This window comes from Oncorhynchus nerka, linkage group LG14, assembly GCF_034236695.1.
Source record: "Oncorhynchus nerka isolate Pitt River linkage group LG14, Oner_Uvic_2.0, whole genome shotgun sequence".
NCBI classification, from domain to species: Eukaryota; Metazoa; Chordata; class Actinopteri; order Salmoniformes; family Salmonidae; genus Oncorhynchus; species Oncorhynchus nerka.
This window is the reverse complement of record NC_088409.1, coordinates 51,387,475-51,405,129: the sequence shown is the minus strand read 5'-3', so window position 1 is coordinate 51,405,129 and position 17,655 is coordinate 51,387,475. Positions and strand designations below refer to the sequence as shown.

Sequence of the window (17,655 nt, the reverse complement as noted above, 5' to 3'; positions counted from 1 at the left end):
AGCATTATTGTGGGAAACACTGAAGGCTTATCTGAGAGGATGTATCATCTCCTTTCAGGCTGCCAGGAGTAGGCAAAACAGAGGAAAACTGGAAGAACTGGAGAGACAAATTCACTTACTGGATAGGGAGAATGCTAGCCATCCATCTATGGAGAAACATAAAAAAATACCTCTTTAAAATTTGAATATAATCAGATTCTCTCAGCTAAAATTGCTAAATCTTTTCTCTATGCCAAGCAAAAATATTTTGAGTTTGGTGACAAACCACACAAATTATTCGCCAGACAACTTCGAAAAAATGTGAGTGACCGAATGATTCACAAAGTTAAATCTGCATCTCTGGGGAATTACTCTCTCCCCCCAAAGACATCAATGACAGATTCCGGCAGTTTTATGAGACTCTATATACAGCTAAAGCGGATCCTAACCCCTTAATTATGCAAACATTTTTGGAGGACTGTAATCTTCCTTCTTGAACCAGGAAGATTCTAACTTCCTGAATAAGGAAATATCTCTTGATGAAATTCGAGAAACAATTAAATCTCTAAAGAGTGGCAATACCCCGGGCCCAGATGGATACCCTGGTGAATTCTATTAAACATTCAGCAACATGCTCTCTCCCTACCTGCACAAAATGTTGGTTCAGGCCAATGAGGATGGAGCTCTACTTTGGATGAAGCGTTCATTACAGTTATACATAAGAAGAGTAGAGATCCAGAAGAGGTAAGGTCACACAGACCAATATCTCTCCTTAATACAGACCAAAAGATTTTAGCAAAAACTCTGGCTATCAGGCTTAGCACTTTAATTGGCAAATTGGTCCATTCAGGTTCAGACTGGCTTTATCCCTAACAGAAACTCATTCTTCAATCTCAGGCGCCTCTTCAATATTATGTATTCTCAGAGGTTACCCAACGTGGACCTTGCAGTCATATCTCTTGACGCCGAAAAGGCCTTTGACCAAGTTAGGTGGCCCTATCTATTCAAGGTCCTACAGAAATGTAATATTGGAGATGGGTTCATAAATTGGACCCAGCTTTTATATAGGAACCCCTGTGCCAGAATACTCACTAACCAATCATTGTCGCCCCGATTTAACCTTTACAGGGGGACATGGCAGGGTTGTACGCTGTCGCCTATGCTCTTTGCCCTAATTATCGAACCGCTCGCTCAGACGATTAGATCTCATGCAGCAATACATGGCTATAATACTAAAGATACTCAAAATAAGATGACATCCTCCTCTATGTAACAGAACCCCAGGCTAGCATCCCAGCTATTCTAGATGTGATCAATTTGTTTGGTACCTTCTCGGGATACAGAATAAATTGGAACAAGAGTGATTTAATGCCCATATACGGTCGTAAAAAACACCTCCTGGCTATAACATCTACCAGTTAAGTTACCTTCAGAAAAATGTACCTACCTAGTAATTGTAGTTACCAAACAATACTCCTTACTATTTAAATAGAATTTCCCCTCTCTGATACAAAAACTCAAGGCAAAGTAAGGGATTTCCTCCTCTTCTTCCGAAGAGGAGAGGCGAAAAGGATCAGAGGACCAATATGCGGCGTGGTAAGTGTCCATGGTTATTTTAATAAGAAATAGTACACATGAACAACTGAATACAAAAACAATAAACGTGGAATGAACGAAACCCAAAACAGTACCGTGTGGTGAAAAACACAGACACGGAAACAAACACCCACAAACACACAGTGAAACCCAGGCTACCTAAGTATGATTCTCAATCAGAGACAACAAATGACACCCTCCTCTGATTGAGAACCATACTAGGCCGAAACATAGAAATCCCCAAATCATAGAAAAACAAACATAGACTGTCCACCCAACTCACGCCCTGACCATACTAAATAATGACAAAACAAAGGAAATAAAGGTCAGAACGTGACAGTACCCCCCCCCCCCCCCAAAGGTGCGGACTCCGGGCCGCAAAGCCTTAACCTATAGGGGAGGGTCTGGGTGGGCGTCTGTCCGTGGTGGCGGCTCTGGCGCGGAACGCGGACCCCACTCCACCATCGTCTTAGTCCGCCTCATTGTCCGCCTCCGTGGCTTCCTAACCATGGCAACCCTTCTAAATGACCCCACTGGAAAGAGGGGCAGCTCGGGACAGAGGGGCAGCTCGGGACAGAGGGGCGGAAGCTCTGGCGCCTCTGGGCTGAGGGGCTCTGGCGCCTCTGGGCTGAGGGGCTCTGGCGCCGGACAGGCGGGAGACTCCGGCAGCGCCGGACAGGCGGGAGACTCCTGCGGGCGCCGGACAGGCGGGAGACTCCGGCAGCCCCGGACAGGCAGGAACACCTGTAGGGAGGACACAGAGAGACAGCCTGGTGTGTGGGGCTGCCACAGGAACCACCAGGTTGGGGAGACCTTCAGGAGGCTTGGTGTTAGGAGGAGGCACCTGAAGGACCGGGCTGTGGGGGAGCACTGGAGCTCTGGTGCGCAGCCTTGGCACCACTTCCCCAGGCTGGATAACTACTCTAGCCCGGACCCTCCAGAGTGGAGGCACAGGTTGAACCGGGCTGTGGGTAAGCACGGGAGATCTAGTGCCTACTACGCTAAGCGCACCTCTCCCTTAGGCTCCACTCCCACATTTGCCCGGCACGAGCGAGCGCAGGCATAGGACGCACTGCACCCTCCCAGCTCCCTGCGTACCAGCGACCAGACACATAACACGGTACCTGACCAGTAACGTGCTGCTTATAATAAGCACGAGGAGTGAGCTCAGGTCTGAAAAATTGGGTCTGCCTCTCCTACCTGTCGCACTGCCGTGCTGCCTCCTCATATCTACCCTTTTTCTTTCTACATGTCCTTGTTTTGTATGTCGTGTTTTGTATTATTTGTTTTGCACCCACAACTCTGGGTCTTGTTGTTCCTGTATGCTCTTTTATGTTTAGATAAGAATTGTATACCTGTCTTGTATACCTATACACCATTCTTGTGTGTGTTTAATAAAAAATATTTGACACAACATATCTTTGTATTCAAGGCATAAAGTGAATTGCTTTGTCACATTTTTTGCAGTATTACTTTAGTGCCTTGTTGCAAACGGATGCATGTTTTGGAATATTTACATTTTGTACTGGCTTTCTTCTTTTCACGCTGTTAATTAGGTTACTATTGTGGAGATGTTACAATGTAATCTTTAGTTTTCTCCTATCACAGCTATTAAACAATGTAAGTGTTATGAAGTCAACGTTGGCCTCATGGTGAAATCTCTGAGTGGCTTCCTTCCTCTCCGTCAACTGAGTTAGGAAGGACGCCTGTATCTTTGTAGTGACTGGGTGTATTGATACACCATCAAATGTGTCATTAATTTCACCATGCTCAAAGGGATATTCATTGTCTGCTTTTAAAAAAAAAAAAATCTACCAATAGGTGCCCTTCTTTATGAGGTGTTTGTGATTAAATCTGTGTTGGAAATTCACTGCTCGACTGATGGACCTTACAGATAATTGTATGTATGGAGTACAGAGATGAGGTAATCATAAAAAAAATCATGTTAATCACTATTATTGCACATAGAGTGAGTCCATGCAATGTATTATGTGACTTGTTAAGCAAATGTTTACTCATGAACTCTAGACTTGCCATAACAAAGGATTTGAATACTTATTGACTAAAGACATTTCAGTTTAAAACATTTCTTTGATTTGTATTTTTTTTTAAATACATAATTCCATTGTATATGCTAATATATTCCTATTTATCTTCATTCTTCTGTATATGTAATCTGTAATCTGTAAATAGTTCAATAACGTTTTCATTTGTTCTAGACAAATGCCACGAAGACTTCCAGTGGTGTCAGGTTACGTACCGACTGCTGCTGGTCCACTGTCTATCAGTTCACCTCAGTTTATAAGAGAGTGGAGTTCAACGTTTAACATTGCAACCCTGAGCTATTGGTGGAGGAGGAACTCCACTCTATATGACTACAGGATGTGATTAGAGATTGGTCGCAGAGTTACAAAGCAATCATATCATAATACTGTATAGAAGGAAAATTCCACAGCTAATAACCAGGGGTGCAACTTTCACTGGGGACGGGGGGGACATGTCCCCCACAGTCGGAAGTTGCATTTTTGTCCCCCCCAGTTTTCTCATTGGATTGTGATACAAAACGAGGCAACGTTGTGCTTTAGGACCATGCAGACCCCTCAGAGCGGTCGGGTAGGCTGTTTGGAGTGTTTATTCGGGGAAAAAAGTCATAATTATAATTCCAAAGTTGTGCCCCTGGTAATAACTGATAACTATACTGAACAAAATAATTAGCCCAACATGCAACAATTTCTATGATTTTACTGAGTAACAGTTCATTTAAGGAAATTCATTAGGCCCTAATCTTTGGATTTCACATGACTGGGCGTAGCTTTCTCCACAAAATGGCTACATTACAGACAGAAATACTCCTCAATTTCATCACCTGTTCGCGTGGCTGGTCTCAAACGATCCCGCAAGTGAATAAGCCAGATGTGGAGGTCCTGGGCTGGCGTGGTTACACGTGCTCTGCGGTTGTGAGGCCGGTTGGATGTACTGCCAAATTCTCTAAAAGGTCGTTGATCTCTGCCTTATGGCAGAGAAATTAAGAGTAAATTATCTGGCAACAACTCTGGTGGACATTCCTGCAGTCAGCATGCCAATTGCACGCTACTGCACATTTTAGAGTGGCCTTTTATTGTCCCCAGCACATGGTGCACCTGTGTAATGGATACTGCTTTATAATCAGCTTTTTAATATGCCACACCTGTCAAGTGGATGGATTATCAGAAATGCTCACTAACAAGGATGTTAACCATTTCTGGGATCTTTTAATTGAGCTCATGAAACATAGGACCAACACTAAACATGTTGCGTTTATATTTTGGTTCAGTAATTATGAGCAGATATTAAATAATGGCTGTTGTGTCCTCCAGTCTCTGCATCTGGGGCGTAGTGTCTATCAACAGGATGCAGATATCATCGGCCTGAAGGAGGAAGAGGAGTTACTGGGTGATAAGGGATGCATGTCAAAATATATTGGGATGAGGATTGTAGTGAGCAGACTATGTCATTGTAAATCAGACACTTAGTTGTGCAACTACAAAGATACTGAATAAATACATCCACATCTACCATTATGAGCAAAAAAAACATAGGAGAGCTCTCTTGCTTATGTTGAGTTGAGAATCATCAGAGAATACTGACCACTTCATTAGAACTTGATCAAGAAGCCGCAATATCCACGTGCTGTAGAGGAGATACGAGGAGAGGAGGGGAGAAGTGACAGAGAAGAGGCCAGGAGAGACAGAGGGAAGGAGCGAGAGATTTAACCTCATCAAGACTTGCCCAAAGACTGATGACATCCAAGCTGTTCCATATCTAGGATTTTCACAAGGTCACTTTCATCACAGTGTGGGTGTTTTGACAGAAACCAGTGGTCCAATTCAGAGTTACCAGTTGGATTATTTTCTGTAGGAAAGGGACCAACAACAGTTTTAAAATAACATTCAGAAAAGAGTATGTTAGATTTATAGATAGCATTATCAATAGTTTCTGTGTTATACTTCTAAATCCATATGGTTATGCTTCTCATCAAAGCTCATAAAATGTCTAAGGTGCACATAAGCACCATTGTCAATCAAAATGTAGAGAGTAGAATATAACATTTCATCTTTGTATTTAACCAAAGTGCTGTACTACTTACTGTACCATTGGGGATCTGCTGCATGGTTTGTCGTATTGGATCCTCTGCTCAGCTGTGGGAACATCGCCTGGTGACGTCATTGGCCTGCAGCTCCACTGTAGTCAGCCAGCTATTTCTCTGGTTGAGAGGCAAGGAATCAGCAGCGGTGGCATCATTGCTTAGAGACTGAAACACACAGGAGGACCTCAGGTAAGTGGCATGTGAACACAAATGGTAAATGACACACACGCCAATAAACAGCACACCAGTTGCACACAATATCAGTAACAATGGAGCAGTAATCATAGTTCAATGTTCATAGTTAAATTCACAGTCGATGTACAATAACTACTCACACAGTAATGTTAAATAGTTAGGTTGCAGCTGTGACAGTGACGACAGTCGCACCTGGATCCAATTTACTGACTGTAAATTGCTCTCAATAAAAGCGTCTGCTAAATGACCACCATGTAAATACAAAAATGAACACTTGCAAAGCACTCTGGGTGTTTTTTTAATGTGCTCCAGCCCTTAACAAGTCCCAATTTTGTCAGGCAGGACCAAATCGGAACCAACCCTAGGCAAGTCTATGTTTGGGCCAAATCAGGGCCGGTCCAGACCGGACCAAATCTGAACCAAACAACGTCTGTGGTTATAGTCGTCTATACATTTTCTCACATGTTCACAGTCCACCGGTTTAAGAAAGTACAAAACATAATATATGTTTACGTTATTAACCTACAGTGCCTTATACCCCCTTGGACATTCACATTTCATTGTGTTACAAAGTGGATTCAAATTGATTAAAAAAAATAATAATTATCATGATCTACACAAAATATTCCAAGCAGAAACATTTTAAAGTGGAAAAATTATTCTAACATAGAAATTCATAAAAAGATAAAACAATAATACATATTGCTTGGATAAATATTCACCCCGAGTCAAAACATGTTATAAACACCTTAATCAGTGATTAAAGCTGTAAGTCTTTTTGAGTAAATCCCAAAGAGCTGTGCACATCTGGATTGTGCAATATACTTGACAAAATTGTGTGTGTGTGTGTGTTTGGAACAGTAAAGGACCCTCAGGGTGGCATGCAAGGCAGTTCTTTTTGTGTAGCTAAAAATATCACGGAGTCAGTCAAGTCAACCCATAATCATTTTCAGTCAAGTTACCCTAAAGGTCGGCAGATGGCGATATTGAAGTATGCTATACACTAAACATTCTCCATTCAGGCTGCATACGTTCTTTATGAAACACCATTTTCCACCACCATGCTAGAGTGGCTAATGCTACTTCCTGATGTTGCACCCCTCGTTCAGCCAGGGGTAAACAACAGACTGCTGCAACCTGAATGGCTGAACGCGATTCGCAACATCCGGATTCCTAGGCATTAGCCACTAGCAAGGTGGTGGAAATGGTGTTTCATAAAGAAAGTATGTATATTTTACCAGCTTTCACAGCTTTTTTTCTATAAAATTTAGGTAAGGAGGAAAATCGATGCCTTTGTAGCCGGAATGGAGAATGTTTTATATATGAACCGGTCCAGTAAGGATACAAGTGTATAGCTGGCTGCATGTGTTCCCTTTGGACGGTAAGAGGAAACGGCTCAATATCGCCATCTGCCGGCCTTTGGATTTAAGGTCAAGTCAAGTGGGAACTTTTTACACGGAACGGAACTTTATTCACGGAGTAGTTTCAGTGCTGCACAATAATGGCATCTGTGGAAAAGGCACATGTGGAGAACTCAGCAGGGATATTAGGTACACTAATTATTTTTCTTAGAATTGTTCAATAGAAGTAGCCAGCTAGCGAGATGATTAACTTTGTATCGTTTGTCTCTCCCAGACCCAACAGACGGGACTCAAGCTGGTAGCTAGGCTAGCTATAGCATTGGCACTAGCATGATCAGATAATATATGGCTGCACGTTAGGCATAGTTGGCTAGCGTTAGGTATCTAAAAAGTTACATTTACATTAAACCCTATGAAGTTAAGTAGGCAGTTCAACTAACTAGCTAGCTACAGTACTTGCTTTCATTCGTCTTCACTCTGCATTTGAAACGTCAAATGGCATTAACGTTAGCTAGACTAAGCGATGTAACTTGGCTAGCATATGGAGCTAACTTAGATAATTGACTAGAAAGCTGTCTGTGTAAGCCACACATTTGATCGAATCAATAGTTAATGTAGTTAATAGTTAATGAATCAATAGATTGTAGCTAGTGTTTTACAGAGAAGCATGAATAATGATAATATTAGAGGGTGTTAAATGTCTATTAGGTTAAGCTAGATATGAAGTGACAGAGCTAAATTGTTTTGAATTTGCAACCGATTAGGCCTAGCTATTATTTGTATAAGACAATATGATAAATGCCTTGTTTTCACACATCAGAAGAGCCCCAGGAGGACCACAGCGCTGAGAGTGATGATTCTGACAGAGGGAGTGATGGAGAGGGATCAGAGGATGGAGGAAACGACAGAGAGGGATCAGAGGTTGAAGGAAGTGAAGAGGAGGATGGAGAGAGTGAAGTGGAACAGACTGCGGATGGAGGGAGTGAAGGAGAGAAAGAAGAGGGTGAAGGCAACAGGGAAGTAGACAATGTAGACACCAACCCCAATGCTGGATGGGCGGAGGCTATGGCCAAGATTCTGCAGAAGAAGACACCGGAGAGCAAACCCAGCATCCTGCTGAAGAACAAACAGCTGGACAAAATGAAGGAGAAGGAGAAGAAGGAGAATCTGGAGAGGAAGAAACAGGTACTGTGTGTTTTTTCATGTCTGTAAATGTTTGTGTGCATAGTCCTACTTGTTTGTTTTTGGATGTACCTACCTGTATGTCAATTTCTTGCATTAATGAAAACCGGTCTTAAACTGATGCTGGTTATTGAAATCAGATAGATGATAGCCTGATATCAATTCAGCTGGAGTTGACTTGCACCCATGACATTTATTCAGTACAGCTTGCCTGTATGTGCGTGCATAATTACTTTTATTCCTGGCTGACAGACTGATAAAAAGCGAGCATGGGAGATGATGTGTCGAGAGAAACCAGACTTAGTAAAAGACCGAGAGAATGAGAGGAACCTGCAGAGAGTTGCTACCAGGTACATACACAGTTGTGTGCCGCTTACAAACCTACAGTGCCTTCAGAAAGTATTCACATTCCTTTACTTTTTCTAAATTTAAAGCCTGATTTTCAGATTTTTTATTTAATTTAAAAAATGAAATGCTGAAATGTCTTGAATCAATAAGTACAGTGCATTCGGAAAGTATTCAGACACTTTTACTTTTTCCACATTTTGTTACGTTACAGCCGTATTCTAAAATATATTAAATATAGTCCCCCCCCCCTCAATCTACACACAATACCCCATAATGACAATGCAAAAACAAGGTTTAGAATTTTTTGCAAATGTGTATATATATATATTTTTTTAATGCAGAAATACCTTATTTACATAAGTATTCATACCCTTTACTCAGTACTTTGTCGAAGCACCTTTGGCAGCGATTACAGCCTCGAGTGTTTGGTAGAACGCTACAAGCTTGGCACTCCTGTATTTGGGGAGTTTCTCGCATTCTTTACTGCAGATCCTCTCAAACTCTGTCAGGTTGGCTGGGTAGCGTCACTGCACAGCTATTTTGAAGTCTCTCCAGAGATGTTCAAGTCGGGCTCTGGCTGGGCCACTCAAGGACATTCAGAGATTTGTCCCGAAGCCACTCCTGCATTGTCTTGGCTGTGTGCTTAGGGTTGTTGTCTTGTTGGAAGATGAACCTTCGCATCAGTCTGAGATCCTGAGCGCTCTAGAGCAGGTTTTCATCAAGGATCTCTGTACTTTGCTCCATTCAAGGCCAAATATACACTGAAGTTGCTTACCAAGAAGGCGGTGAATGTTCCTGGGAGGCAGAGTTAGTTTTGTTTTAAATCTGCTTAAATCTATGGCAAGACCTGAAAATGGTTGTCTAGCAATGATCAACAACCACCTTGACAGAGCTTGAAGAATTTAGAAAAGTATAATGGGCAAATATTGTACAATTCATGTGTGCAAAGCTCTTAGAGACTTACACAGACAGGCTCACAGCTGTGATCAATGCCAATGGTGATAATAACATGTATTGATTTAGTGGTGTGAATACTTATGTAAATAAGTTATTTTTGTATTTCATTTTGCAATAAATGAGCGAATATTTCAACAACAAAAAATTAACTTTGTTATTATGGGGTTGTGTGTGTAGATGGGTGAGGGGGGGCACTTTAAACCATTTTGAATTCAGGCTGTAACACATGGAATTCAAGGGGTATGAATACTTTCTGAAGGCACTGCATATCTCTTAATGATGATAGTGCCTACCAGATGAAGATGGGGATAACAAAATTATTAGATAAGGAAAAAATATTGTGCATTATATGATTTATACTAAATATAAGCATCACAAAATATTACAATTAATCTTGTGAATTGGCTTGAAATTCTACCAGAAAAACAGTGTCTTGTGTGTACCTCTCTTCACAGGGGAGTAGTACAGCTGTTCAACGCTGTGAGGAAGCACCAGAAAACAGTGGATGAGAAGGTGAAGGAGGCGGGCGGCTCGGAGAGGAAGAAGGCCAAGCTCCTCTCCTCTGTTTCCAAGAAAGACTTCATCAACGTGCTGCGGGGCACAGAGGGGGGCAGCGAGGTCGTCATCAAGACAGAGAGACAGACGGTGAGTTTCATCCCCCTCTCTCTCCCACTATTGATATGTTGTTTTCTTCGGGCAGGGGTTAAAGTCGTCATGTGTCGTCGTCGTCCCCCCAAGAACTGTCCACATGTATTTTTTCTCAGCCAACAAGACAAGTAAACCAACATTAAAATCACTAGCCTATGTCAATTTTCTATACCCTATAGTAATAAAGTTAACCTAATCTATTGGTTAGCTTGTCGTTCTGTGTGAGAAATAAACATTTGAAACAGACTCTGGGACAGTTGTGGGACGATAGATCCCAAATTCATACAACCACTACACCATTTTTTTTTTTTAAAGCAACAGAAGATTTCGATAAACTATGATTTTTTTTTAAGTAAAACTATTAATTATTTAAAATTCCTTATTAAACAAACCAGATAGAAAGATTTTCTTGTTTAATTTTTTTTACTGATAGCCAGGGGCACACTCCAACCTACACATCATTTACAAACTAAGCATAGTGAATCTGCCAGATCAGAGGCAGTAGGGATGACCAGGCATGTTCTCTTGATACATTTGTGAATTGGACCAGTAAAAAGTACATTATTTTCTTTAGGAATGTAGTGAAGTTAAAGTTGTTAAATATAAATTGTAAAGTACAGATACCCCCCACCACCACAAATGAAAACGATTTAAGTAGTACTTTAAAGTATTTTTCCTTAAATACTTTGTACCACTACCAACATGCAATTAGCAGGAATACACAGTTCTCAATGCACATGAGAGCGGTTTCATGTGACGGTGATGAAAATATCCGTTACAAATGTAGAAAGCATGCAACAACTTGCATGGGTTGCTAATATGACTAGGATTGTTCCTTTGGCTAATTAATAATGAAAGAAAGTTGATTTGAAAACCAATAGAACATGAGAGAAATGCTGTTTTCAGTGGCCTATGAAGAAGTGGGTCTGCTTTTGGTAAGGCTTCTTTGAAACAAGTTAAGACATGCCTCATAAAATTACATAAACCATCCGTTTTCTTTTTTAAATTACGTTGATGGTTAAATAGTTTCAAAATGCCAATTGCTGAAACAGTCAATGCACAGCAATTATGGGAAAAGCACGTTTGAAAGCCCAAATTATAATTTTTCATGTTAATTATTATTAATAATAACAATCAGGATGTGTCCAATGGGGTAAATGCAGAAAAACAAACCCCATGCTTCAGCCTATGTATTTATATCCACTATGTCTCATCAGTTGGGCTACTGGTGATAATGCTTATTGCTAGTAGCACATCTGATAATATATACCTTTCATGCTCAACTTGGGACCTCGAAGCCAGTTCCACAGCTTTTTTTCATTGTTCCCCTCTAGTCGAGGACTGATTTTAGATCTAGGACACCAGGTGTGTGCAATTAATTATCAGGTAGAATAGAAAAACAGCAGTCTGGACCTCATAGGGTAAGAGTTGAATACCCCTGATGTAGACAATGCATGGTCCAATATAAAAATATTTTTTTACTAGTATGTTATTGGGCTTATTTATTGAAGTGGAAATTATATTTTGGATGTGGTCAGCATCATTTTATTTTCATTCGTTTTGGGTAGAATGTCCTTTTAAAAATAACTAAGCTTGTCAATTATCATGGGGAGGACACTGGACCACCTAAACAAGGTGACTGGAATTGGTCAAACTCGCAGTTTAGTACATATACAAAATACATATACAGCGGCAGGGACTGGGAGTCTAGTCAGGATCAAGGGAAAGATGAATGGATCAAAGTACCTACTCCAGAGCGCTCAGGACCTCAGACTGGGTCGAAGGTTCACCTTCCAACAGGACAGCGACCCTAAGCACACAGCCAAGACAATGCAGGATTGGCTTTGGGACAAGTCTCTGAATGTCCTTGAGTGGCCCAGCCAGAGCCCGCCTTGAACCCGATGGAACATCTCCGGAAAGACCTGAAAATAGCTGTGTAGCTATGCTCCCCATCCAATCTGACAGCTTGAGAGGATCTGCAAAGAAGAATGGGAAAAACTTCCCAAATGCAGGTATGCCAAGCTTGTAGCATCATACCCAAGAGGACTTGAGGTTGCTTCAACAAAGGACTGAATAAAGAATCTGAAGACTTAAAAAAAAATACTTAATATATTTTTTTACTAGCAAACATGTCTAAAAACCTGTTTACTTTGTCATTATGGGGTACTGTGTATATATCGGGGTGAAAAAAACAATGATCAATTTTCGAATCAAGCTGTAACCTGGAAAATTAGTTCTGAATACTGTATTGAAATATAGGCCTACAGTGCCTTCAGGAAGACCCCTTGACTTTATCCTCATTTTGTTACGTTACAGCCTTATTCTAAAATGGATTAAATACAATGTTTTTTTCTCAGCAATCTCCACACAATTCCCCATAATGACATTTATCTCATTTATCTAAAAGAAAAAACTGAAAAACCTTATTTACATACAGTCAGAAGTTTGGACACACCTTCTCACTCAAGGGTTTTCCTTTATTTTTACTGTTTTCTACATTGTAGAATAATAGTGAAGACAAACTATGAAATAACAAATATGGAATCATTTAGTAACCAACAAATCAAAATATATTTTAGATTCTTCAAAGTAGCCACCTTTTGCCTTGATGGCAGCTTTGCACACATTCTCTCAACCAGTGTCACCTGAAATGCTTTTCCCACATATGCTGAGCACTTGTTGGCTGCTTTTCCTTCACTCTGCGGTCCAACTCATCCCAAACCATTTCAATTGGGTCGGGTGATTGTGGGGGCCAGGTCATCTGATGCAGGGTGATTGTGGGGGCCAGGTCATCTGATGCAGCACTCCATCACTCTCCTTCTTGGTCAAATAGCCCTTACACAGCCTGGAGGTGTGTTGGGTCATTATCCTGTTAAAAAAGAAATTGTATTCCCACTAAGCGCAAACCAGTTGGGGTGGCGTATTGCTGCAGAATGCTGTGGTAGCCACATTTTTGTGTGACCACAGACCACTTCTCAGTTCCTATGCTTCCTGGCTGATGTTTTGGTCACTTTTGAATGCTGGCGGTGCTTTCACTCTAGTGGTAGCATGAGACAGAGTCTACAACCCACACAAGTGGCTCAGGTAGTGCAGCTCATCCAGGATGGGACATCAATGCGAGCTGTGGCAAGAAGGTTTGCTGTGTCTGTCAGCGTAGTGTCCAGAGCATGGAGGCGCTACCAGGAGACAGGCCAGTACATCAGGAGACGTGGAGGAGGACCGCTACCTCCGCCTTTGTGCAAGGAGGAGCACTGCCAGAGCCCTGCAAAATGACCTCCAGCAGGCCACAAATGTGCATGTGTCTGCTCATACGGTCAGAGACAGACTCCATGAGGGTGGGATGAGGGCCCGACGTCCACAGGTGGGGGTTGTGCTTACAGCCCAACACCGTGCAGGACATTTGGCATTTGCCAGAGAACACCAAGATTGGCAAATTCGCCACTGGCGCCCTTTGCTCTTCACAGATGAAAGCAGGTTCACACTGAGCACATGTGACAGAGTCTGAAGACACTGTGGAGAACGTTCTGCTGCCTGCAACATCCTCCAGCATGACCGGTTTGGCGGTGGGTTAGTCATGGTGTGGGGTGGCATTTCTTTGGGGGGCCGCACAGCCCTCCATGTGCTCGCCAGAGGTAGCCTGACTGCCATTAGGTACCGAGATGAGATCCCCAGACCCCTTGTGAGACCATATGCTGGTGCGGTTGGCCCTGGGTTCCTCCTAATGCAAGACAATGCTAGACCTCATGTGGCTGGAGTGTGTCAGCAGTTCCTTCAAGAGGAAGGCATTGATGCTATGGACTGGCCCGCCCGTTCCCCAAACCTGAATCCAATTGAGCACATCTGGGACATCATGTCTCGCTCCCATCCACCAACACCACGTTGCACCACAGACTGTCCAGGAGTTGGCGGAAGCTTTAATCCAGGTCTGGGAGGAGATCCCTCAGGAGACCATCCGCCACCTCATCAGGAGCATGCCCAGGCGTTGTAGTGAGGTCATACAGGCACGTGGAGGCCACACACACTACTGAGCCTCATTTTGACTTGTTTTAAGGACATTACATCAATGTTGGGTCAGCCTGTAGTGTGGTTTTCCACTTTAATTTTGAGTGTGACTCCAAATCCAGACCTCCATGGGTTGATACATTTGATTTCCATTGATAATTTTTGTGTGATTTTGTTGTCAGCACATTCAACTATGTAAAGAAAAAAGTATTTAATAAGAATATTTAATTCGTTCAGATCTAGGATGTGTTATTTTAGTGTTCCCTTAATTTTTTTGAGCAGTGTATATAGACACAATTGCTGCTCTCATAATAACAGCAGCACCATAGGGACAGTCTGTTGACATACATGTTTATATACTAACAGGGCCTCTGAGCTTCAGGGTTAGAGGGTCAGTGTTATTGCTGGGCTGGCACTGGGGATTGAAGGGCTTAGATTGATGTCAATCCCAAAACTACCATCTATTATGTCTGGAATAAATTTCCCAAGCTCAAACAGGATTTTTTTCTGTTGACAAATTTGGGATTTTAACAGTAATAAACTGCGTAATGTATAAGGCAGGTCTGTAATAATTGCCATCAAAACAGCTTATTTAATTGCATACAATTTAATATATACTCTCTGGAGTGTCCTGTTGTCTTAAGTGTAGTTTCCCCCGATGTCCACTTGGTGGCACCGTTGACTTTGGGATGTTGTGAAACTTTCTAGGAGACTATTGTTATGATTTCGTATTTATTTGATTTAATCTTCATTTAACTAGGCAAGTCAGTTAAGAACAAATTATTATTTACAATGAAGGCCTATACCAGCCAAACCTGGATGACGCTGGGCCAATTGTGTGCCACCACCCTATTGAATTCCCAATCACAGCCGTTTGTGATACAGCCTGGATTCAGGGTGTCCGTAGTGACGCCTCAAGCACTGAGATGCAGTGCCTTAGACCACTGCATCTCAGTTGATGAGACTGATGAGTTGGGAGTTATAGTGGTGGTTTATTCCTGTGTTTGACCAATACACCTGAAGCGGAAATATATTTGATATAAGAAACAGATCATTTATGGATAATAAGTACCATCTTTGTATAAAAAAAAGCTAATATATTTTGTTTGTGTATAGACTGGCAGGGAGGCAGAAGAGAAGCCAGCTTGGAGCGTGCTGAGAGATGACTTCATGATGGGAGCCTCCATGAAGGACTGGGACAAGGAGAGCGACGAGGAGGGGGGCGAGGAGGAGGCACCAGGGGGTGCAGAGGACTACAACAGCGAGTCGGACTGAGCAGACAGGCCCATCTGTGTAAGTATGTGTATGACTGAGCACACCCAGGAGTACAGAAGACCGTGCCTTTGAGTCCACTGTGAGGAATGGAGCTGAAGGGTCCTGCATCGCTGAGATCAGCTCAACCCAGCCTCCCTCTCCTCTTCCCACAGAGGCAGCCCTACCAAGCCCAAAGACTCAACCCAAAGCCCAAAGACTTTTGAATGTTCTATATGGAACCAGGAGCTGAAGAAAGACTGGGATCAAGGTCCTGTTCTGGCGCGCAATTATTTACGGCAGGATCCCTAGTTTGTTTAATGCTGGTGCTCTCTGGCTTGTAAAATGTCCCACTGAACATTTTTCTGTCTGAACTCTGTTGTATATAGACCTTTTTTGTTTCATAACAGTTGCATGTCCCTCAATAAAAAGCCAGTTGATAAACATTTCCTTTTTCAGTTTTGTGATTCATTTGTGATTAGTTCTAATGTAGCCTTTTAATGAATACTAATTTAGTTGTATTACTAGTTATAGCACTAGTTTATCTAAAGACTATCAATGTGTTTATACACTGTGTACAAAACATGCACAACTGCTATTTCCATGACAGACTGACCAGGTGAATCCAGGTGAAAGCTATGATCCCTTATTGATGTCACTTATTAATTCCACTTCAATCAGTGTAGATGACGGGGAGGAGACTGGTTAAAGAAAGATTTTTAAGCCTTGAGACAATTGAGACATGGACTGTTTGTGTGCCATTCAAGGGGTGAATGGGCAAGACACAAAAGATTGAAGAACTGAAACACTGCTGGGTTTTTCCCGCTCAACAGTTTCCTGTGTGTATCAAGAATGGTCCACCACCCAAAGGACATCCAGCCAACTTGACACAACTGTGGGAAGCATTGGAATCAACATGGGCCAGTATCCCTGTGGAACGCTTTCGGCACCTTGTGGAGGCTGTTCTGAGGTCAAAAGGGGATTGGTGCAACTCAATATTAGGAAGATGTAGTTAGTGTTTTGTACAGTATCTAGTTTATTTAATCAATTATATATACTGTATATATATTTGTATGTTCTGTGGTTGTAGTTATCATATGACAACAAAATACATGGTAGACATGCTCCCTGTCTGTCAGAGAATGTGAGATGTGCTACTTATGACCCCTCAGAGAGGAAATGTGTGTGTGCCAGAGAGCACGGAACAGCTGCTGACATAAAGATGCTCTCCCACTACATAAACTTCTCGTTTTGTGACGCTCACCCCGTTTTACACACTGCTTGCCTGTGTGTGTCTACTGGACGGTTGCCAAGGTGACTGCCCTCGCCTCAAAGTGACCCTGAGTGCCAAGTTGATGTGGAGACTGCCCAGTGGCACTTTTTTCTGACTCTTTCTCTCCATTTCTTCTTTCTTTCTTTTTTTTACTCCCTCTCTTCCTGTCTGACCCTTGCCACACACATACAAGTAGTGGAAATATTTGCAGAGCGCCCTTATCGCCGCAAGGAGAATGCCGCCACGACTCAGCCGACCTGTCTCCACTGCGTAGAACGCTCATTTGTCATGGCAACACTGCGACCTGCCGCTATGGAATGCCAGGGTTCTCCTGGCTCTGTTGACACACTGCTAGAGAACTAGCCTGCTATGTCATCTCATCCTCTTCAGTCTATATGGTATTTCCCTCTGTCCCTCTTTATTAGGTCCAGCTGTCCCTTTGTTGCTCTAACCTGGGCCATGTTCATTAGGCACAGAATGGAAGAAGATGTAGGTAATCAGCAAGGCACTACCTGAATTTGCCCAATAAGACACTTGTTTTTGTTTTCCGTCCTTTTGTCGGTAGGCCTAAATGAACACGACCCAAGAGTTTTCCTGAGCCGTTGTACAGGGATTGTAGAGAAGGAGTTAATAATACAGGTTCACTGTGTGTAAATGAATGATATAGGGTTATCTGCAGGTGCAGAAGGGGATTACACATGACAGGGTCACTCACTACACGTGTTTAGAGGGCTTAA

At 42.3% G+C, this 17,655-nt stretch overlaps 1 protein-coding gene across 2 annotated transcripts; it reads left to right on the top strand.

Moving 5' to 3' along the window:
- Positions 1–7,351: 7,351 nt before the first annotated feature.
- Positions 7,352–16,091, top strand: LOC115141422 (RRP15-like protein). 2 transcript variants are annotated; one of them, XM_029680260.2, is made up of 6 exons: positions 7,352–7,446; positions 8,078–8,442; positions 8,692–8,789; positions 10,200–10,389; positions 15,511–15,687; positions 15,822–16,091. In XM_029680260.2, the coding sequence occupies exons 1-5, from the start codon at positions 7,398–7,400 to the stop codon at positions 15,667–15,669; spliced, it is 861 nt and encodes a 286-aa protein (XP_029536120.1). In that variant the 5' UTR covers positions 7,352–7,397; the 3' UTR covers positions 15,670–15,687; positions 15,822–16,091. The 2 variants fall into 2 exon arrangements, with proteins under 2 accessions (XP_029536120.1, XP_029536119.1); XM_029680259.2 differs by having other exon boundaries at positions 15,511–16,091.
- The last annotated feature ends 1,564 nt before the right edge of the window (positions 16,092–17,655 follow it).

What these genes read in the sequence shown, in the direction of transcription:
- LOC115141422 (XM_029680260.2), top strand. Translation starts at nt 7,398, where the DNA reads ATGGCATCTGTGGAAAAGGCACATGTGGAGAACTCAGCAGGGATATTA. An exon ending in GAACTCAGCAGGGATATTAG is followed by an intron (nt 7,447 to 8,077) that starts GTACACTAATTA and finishes TTCACACATCAG; the next exon opens with AAGAGCCCCAGGAGGACCAC. An exon ending in TCAAGACAGAGAGACAGACG is followed by an intron (nt 10,390 to 15,510) that starts GTGAGTTTCATC and finishes GTTTGTGTATAG; the next exon opens with ACTGGCAGGGAGGCAGAAGA.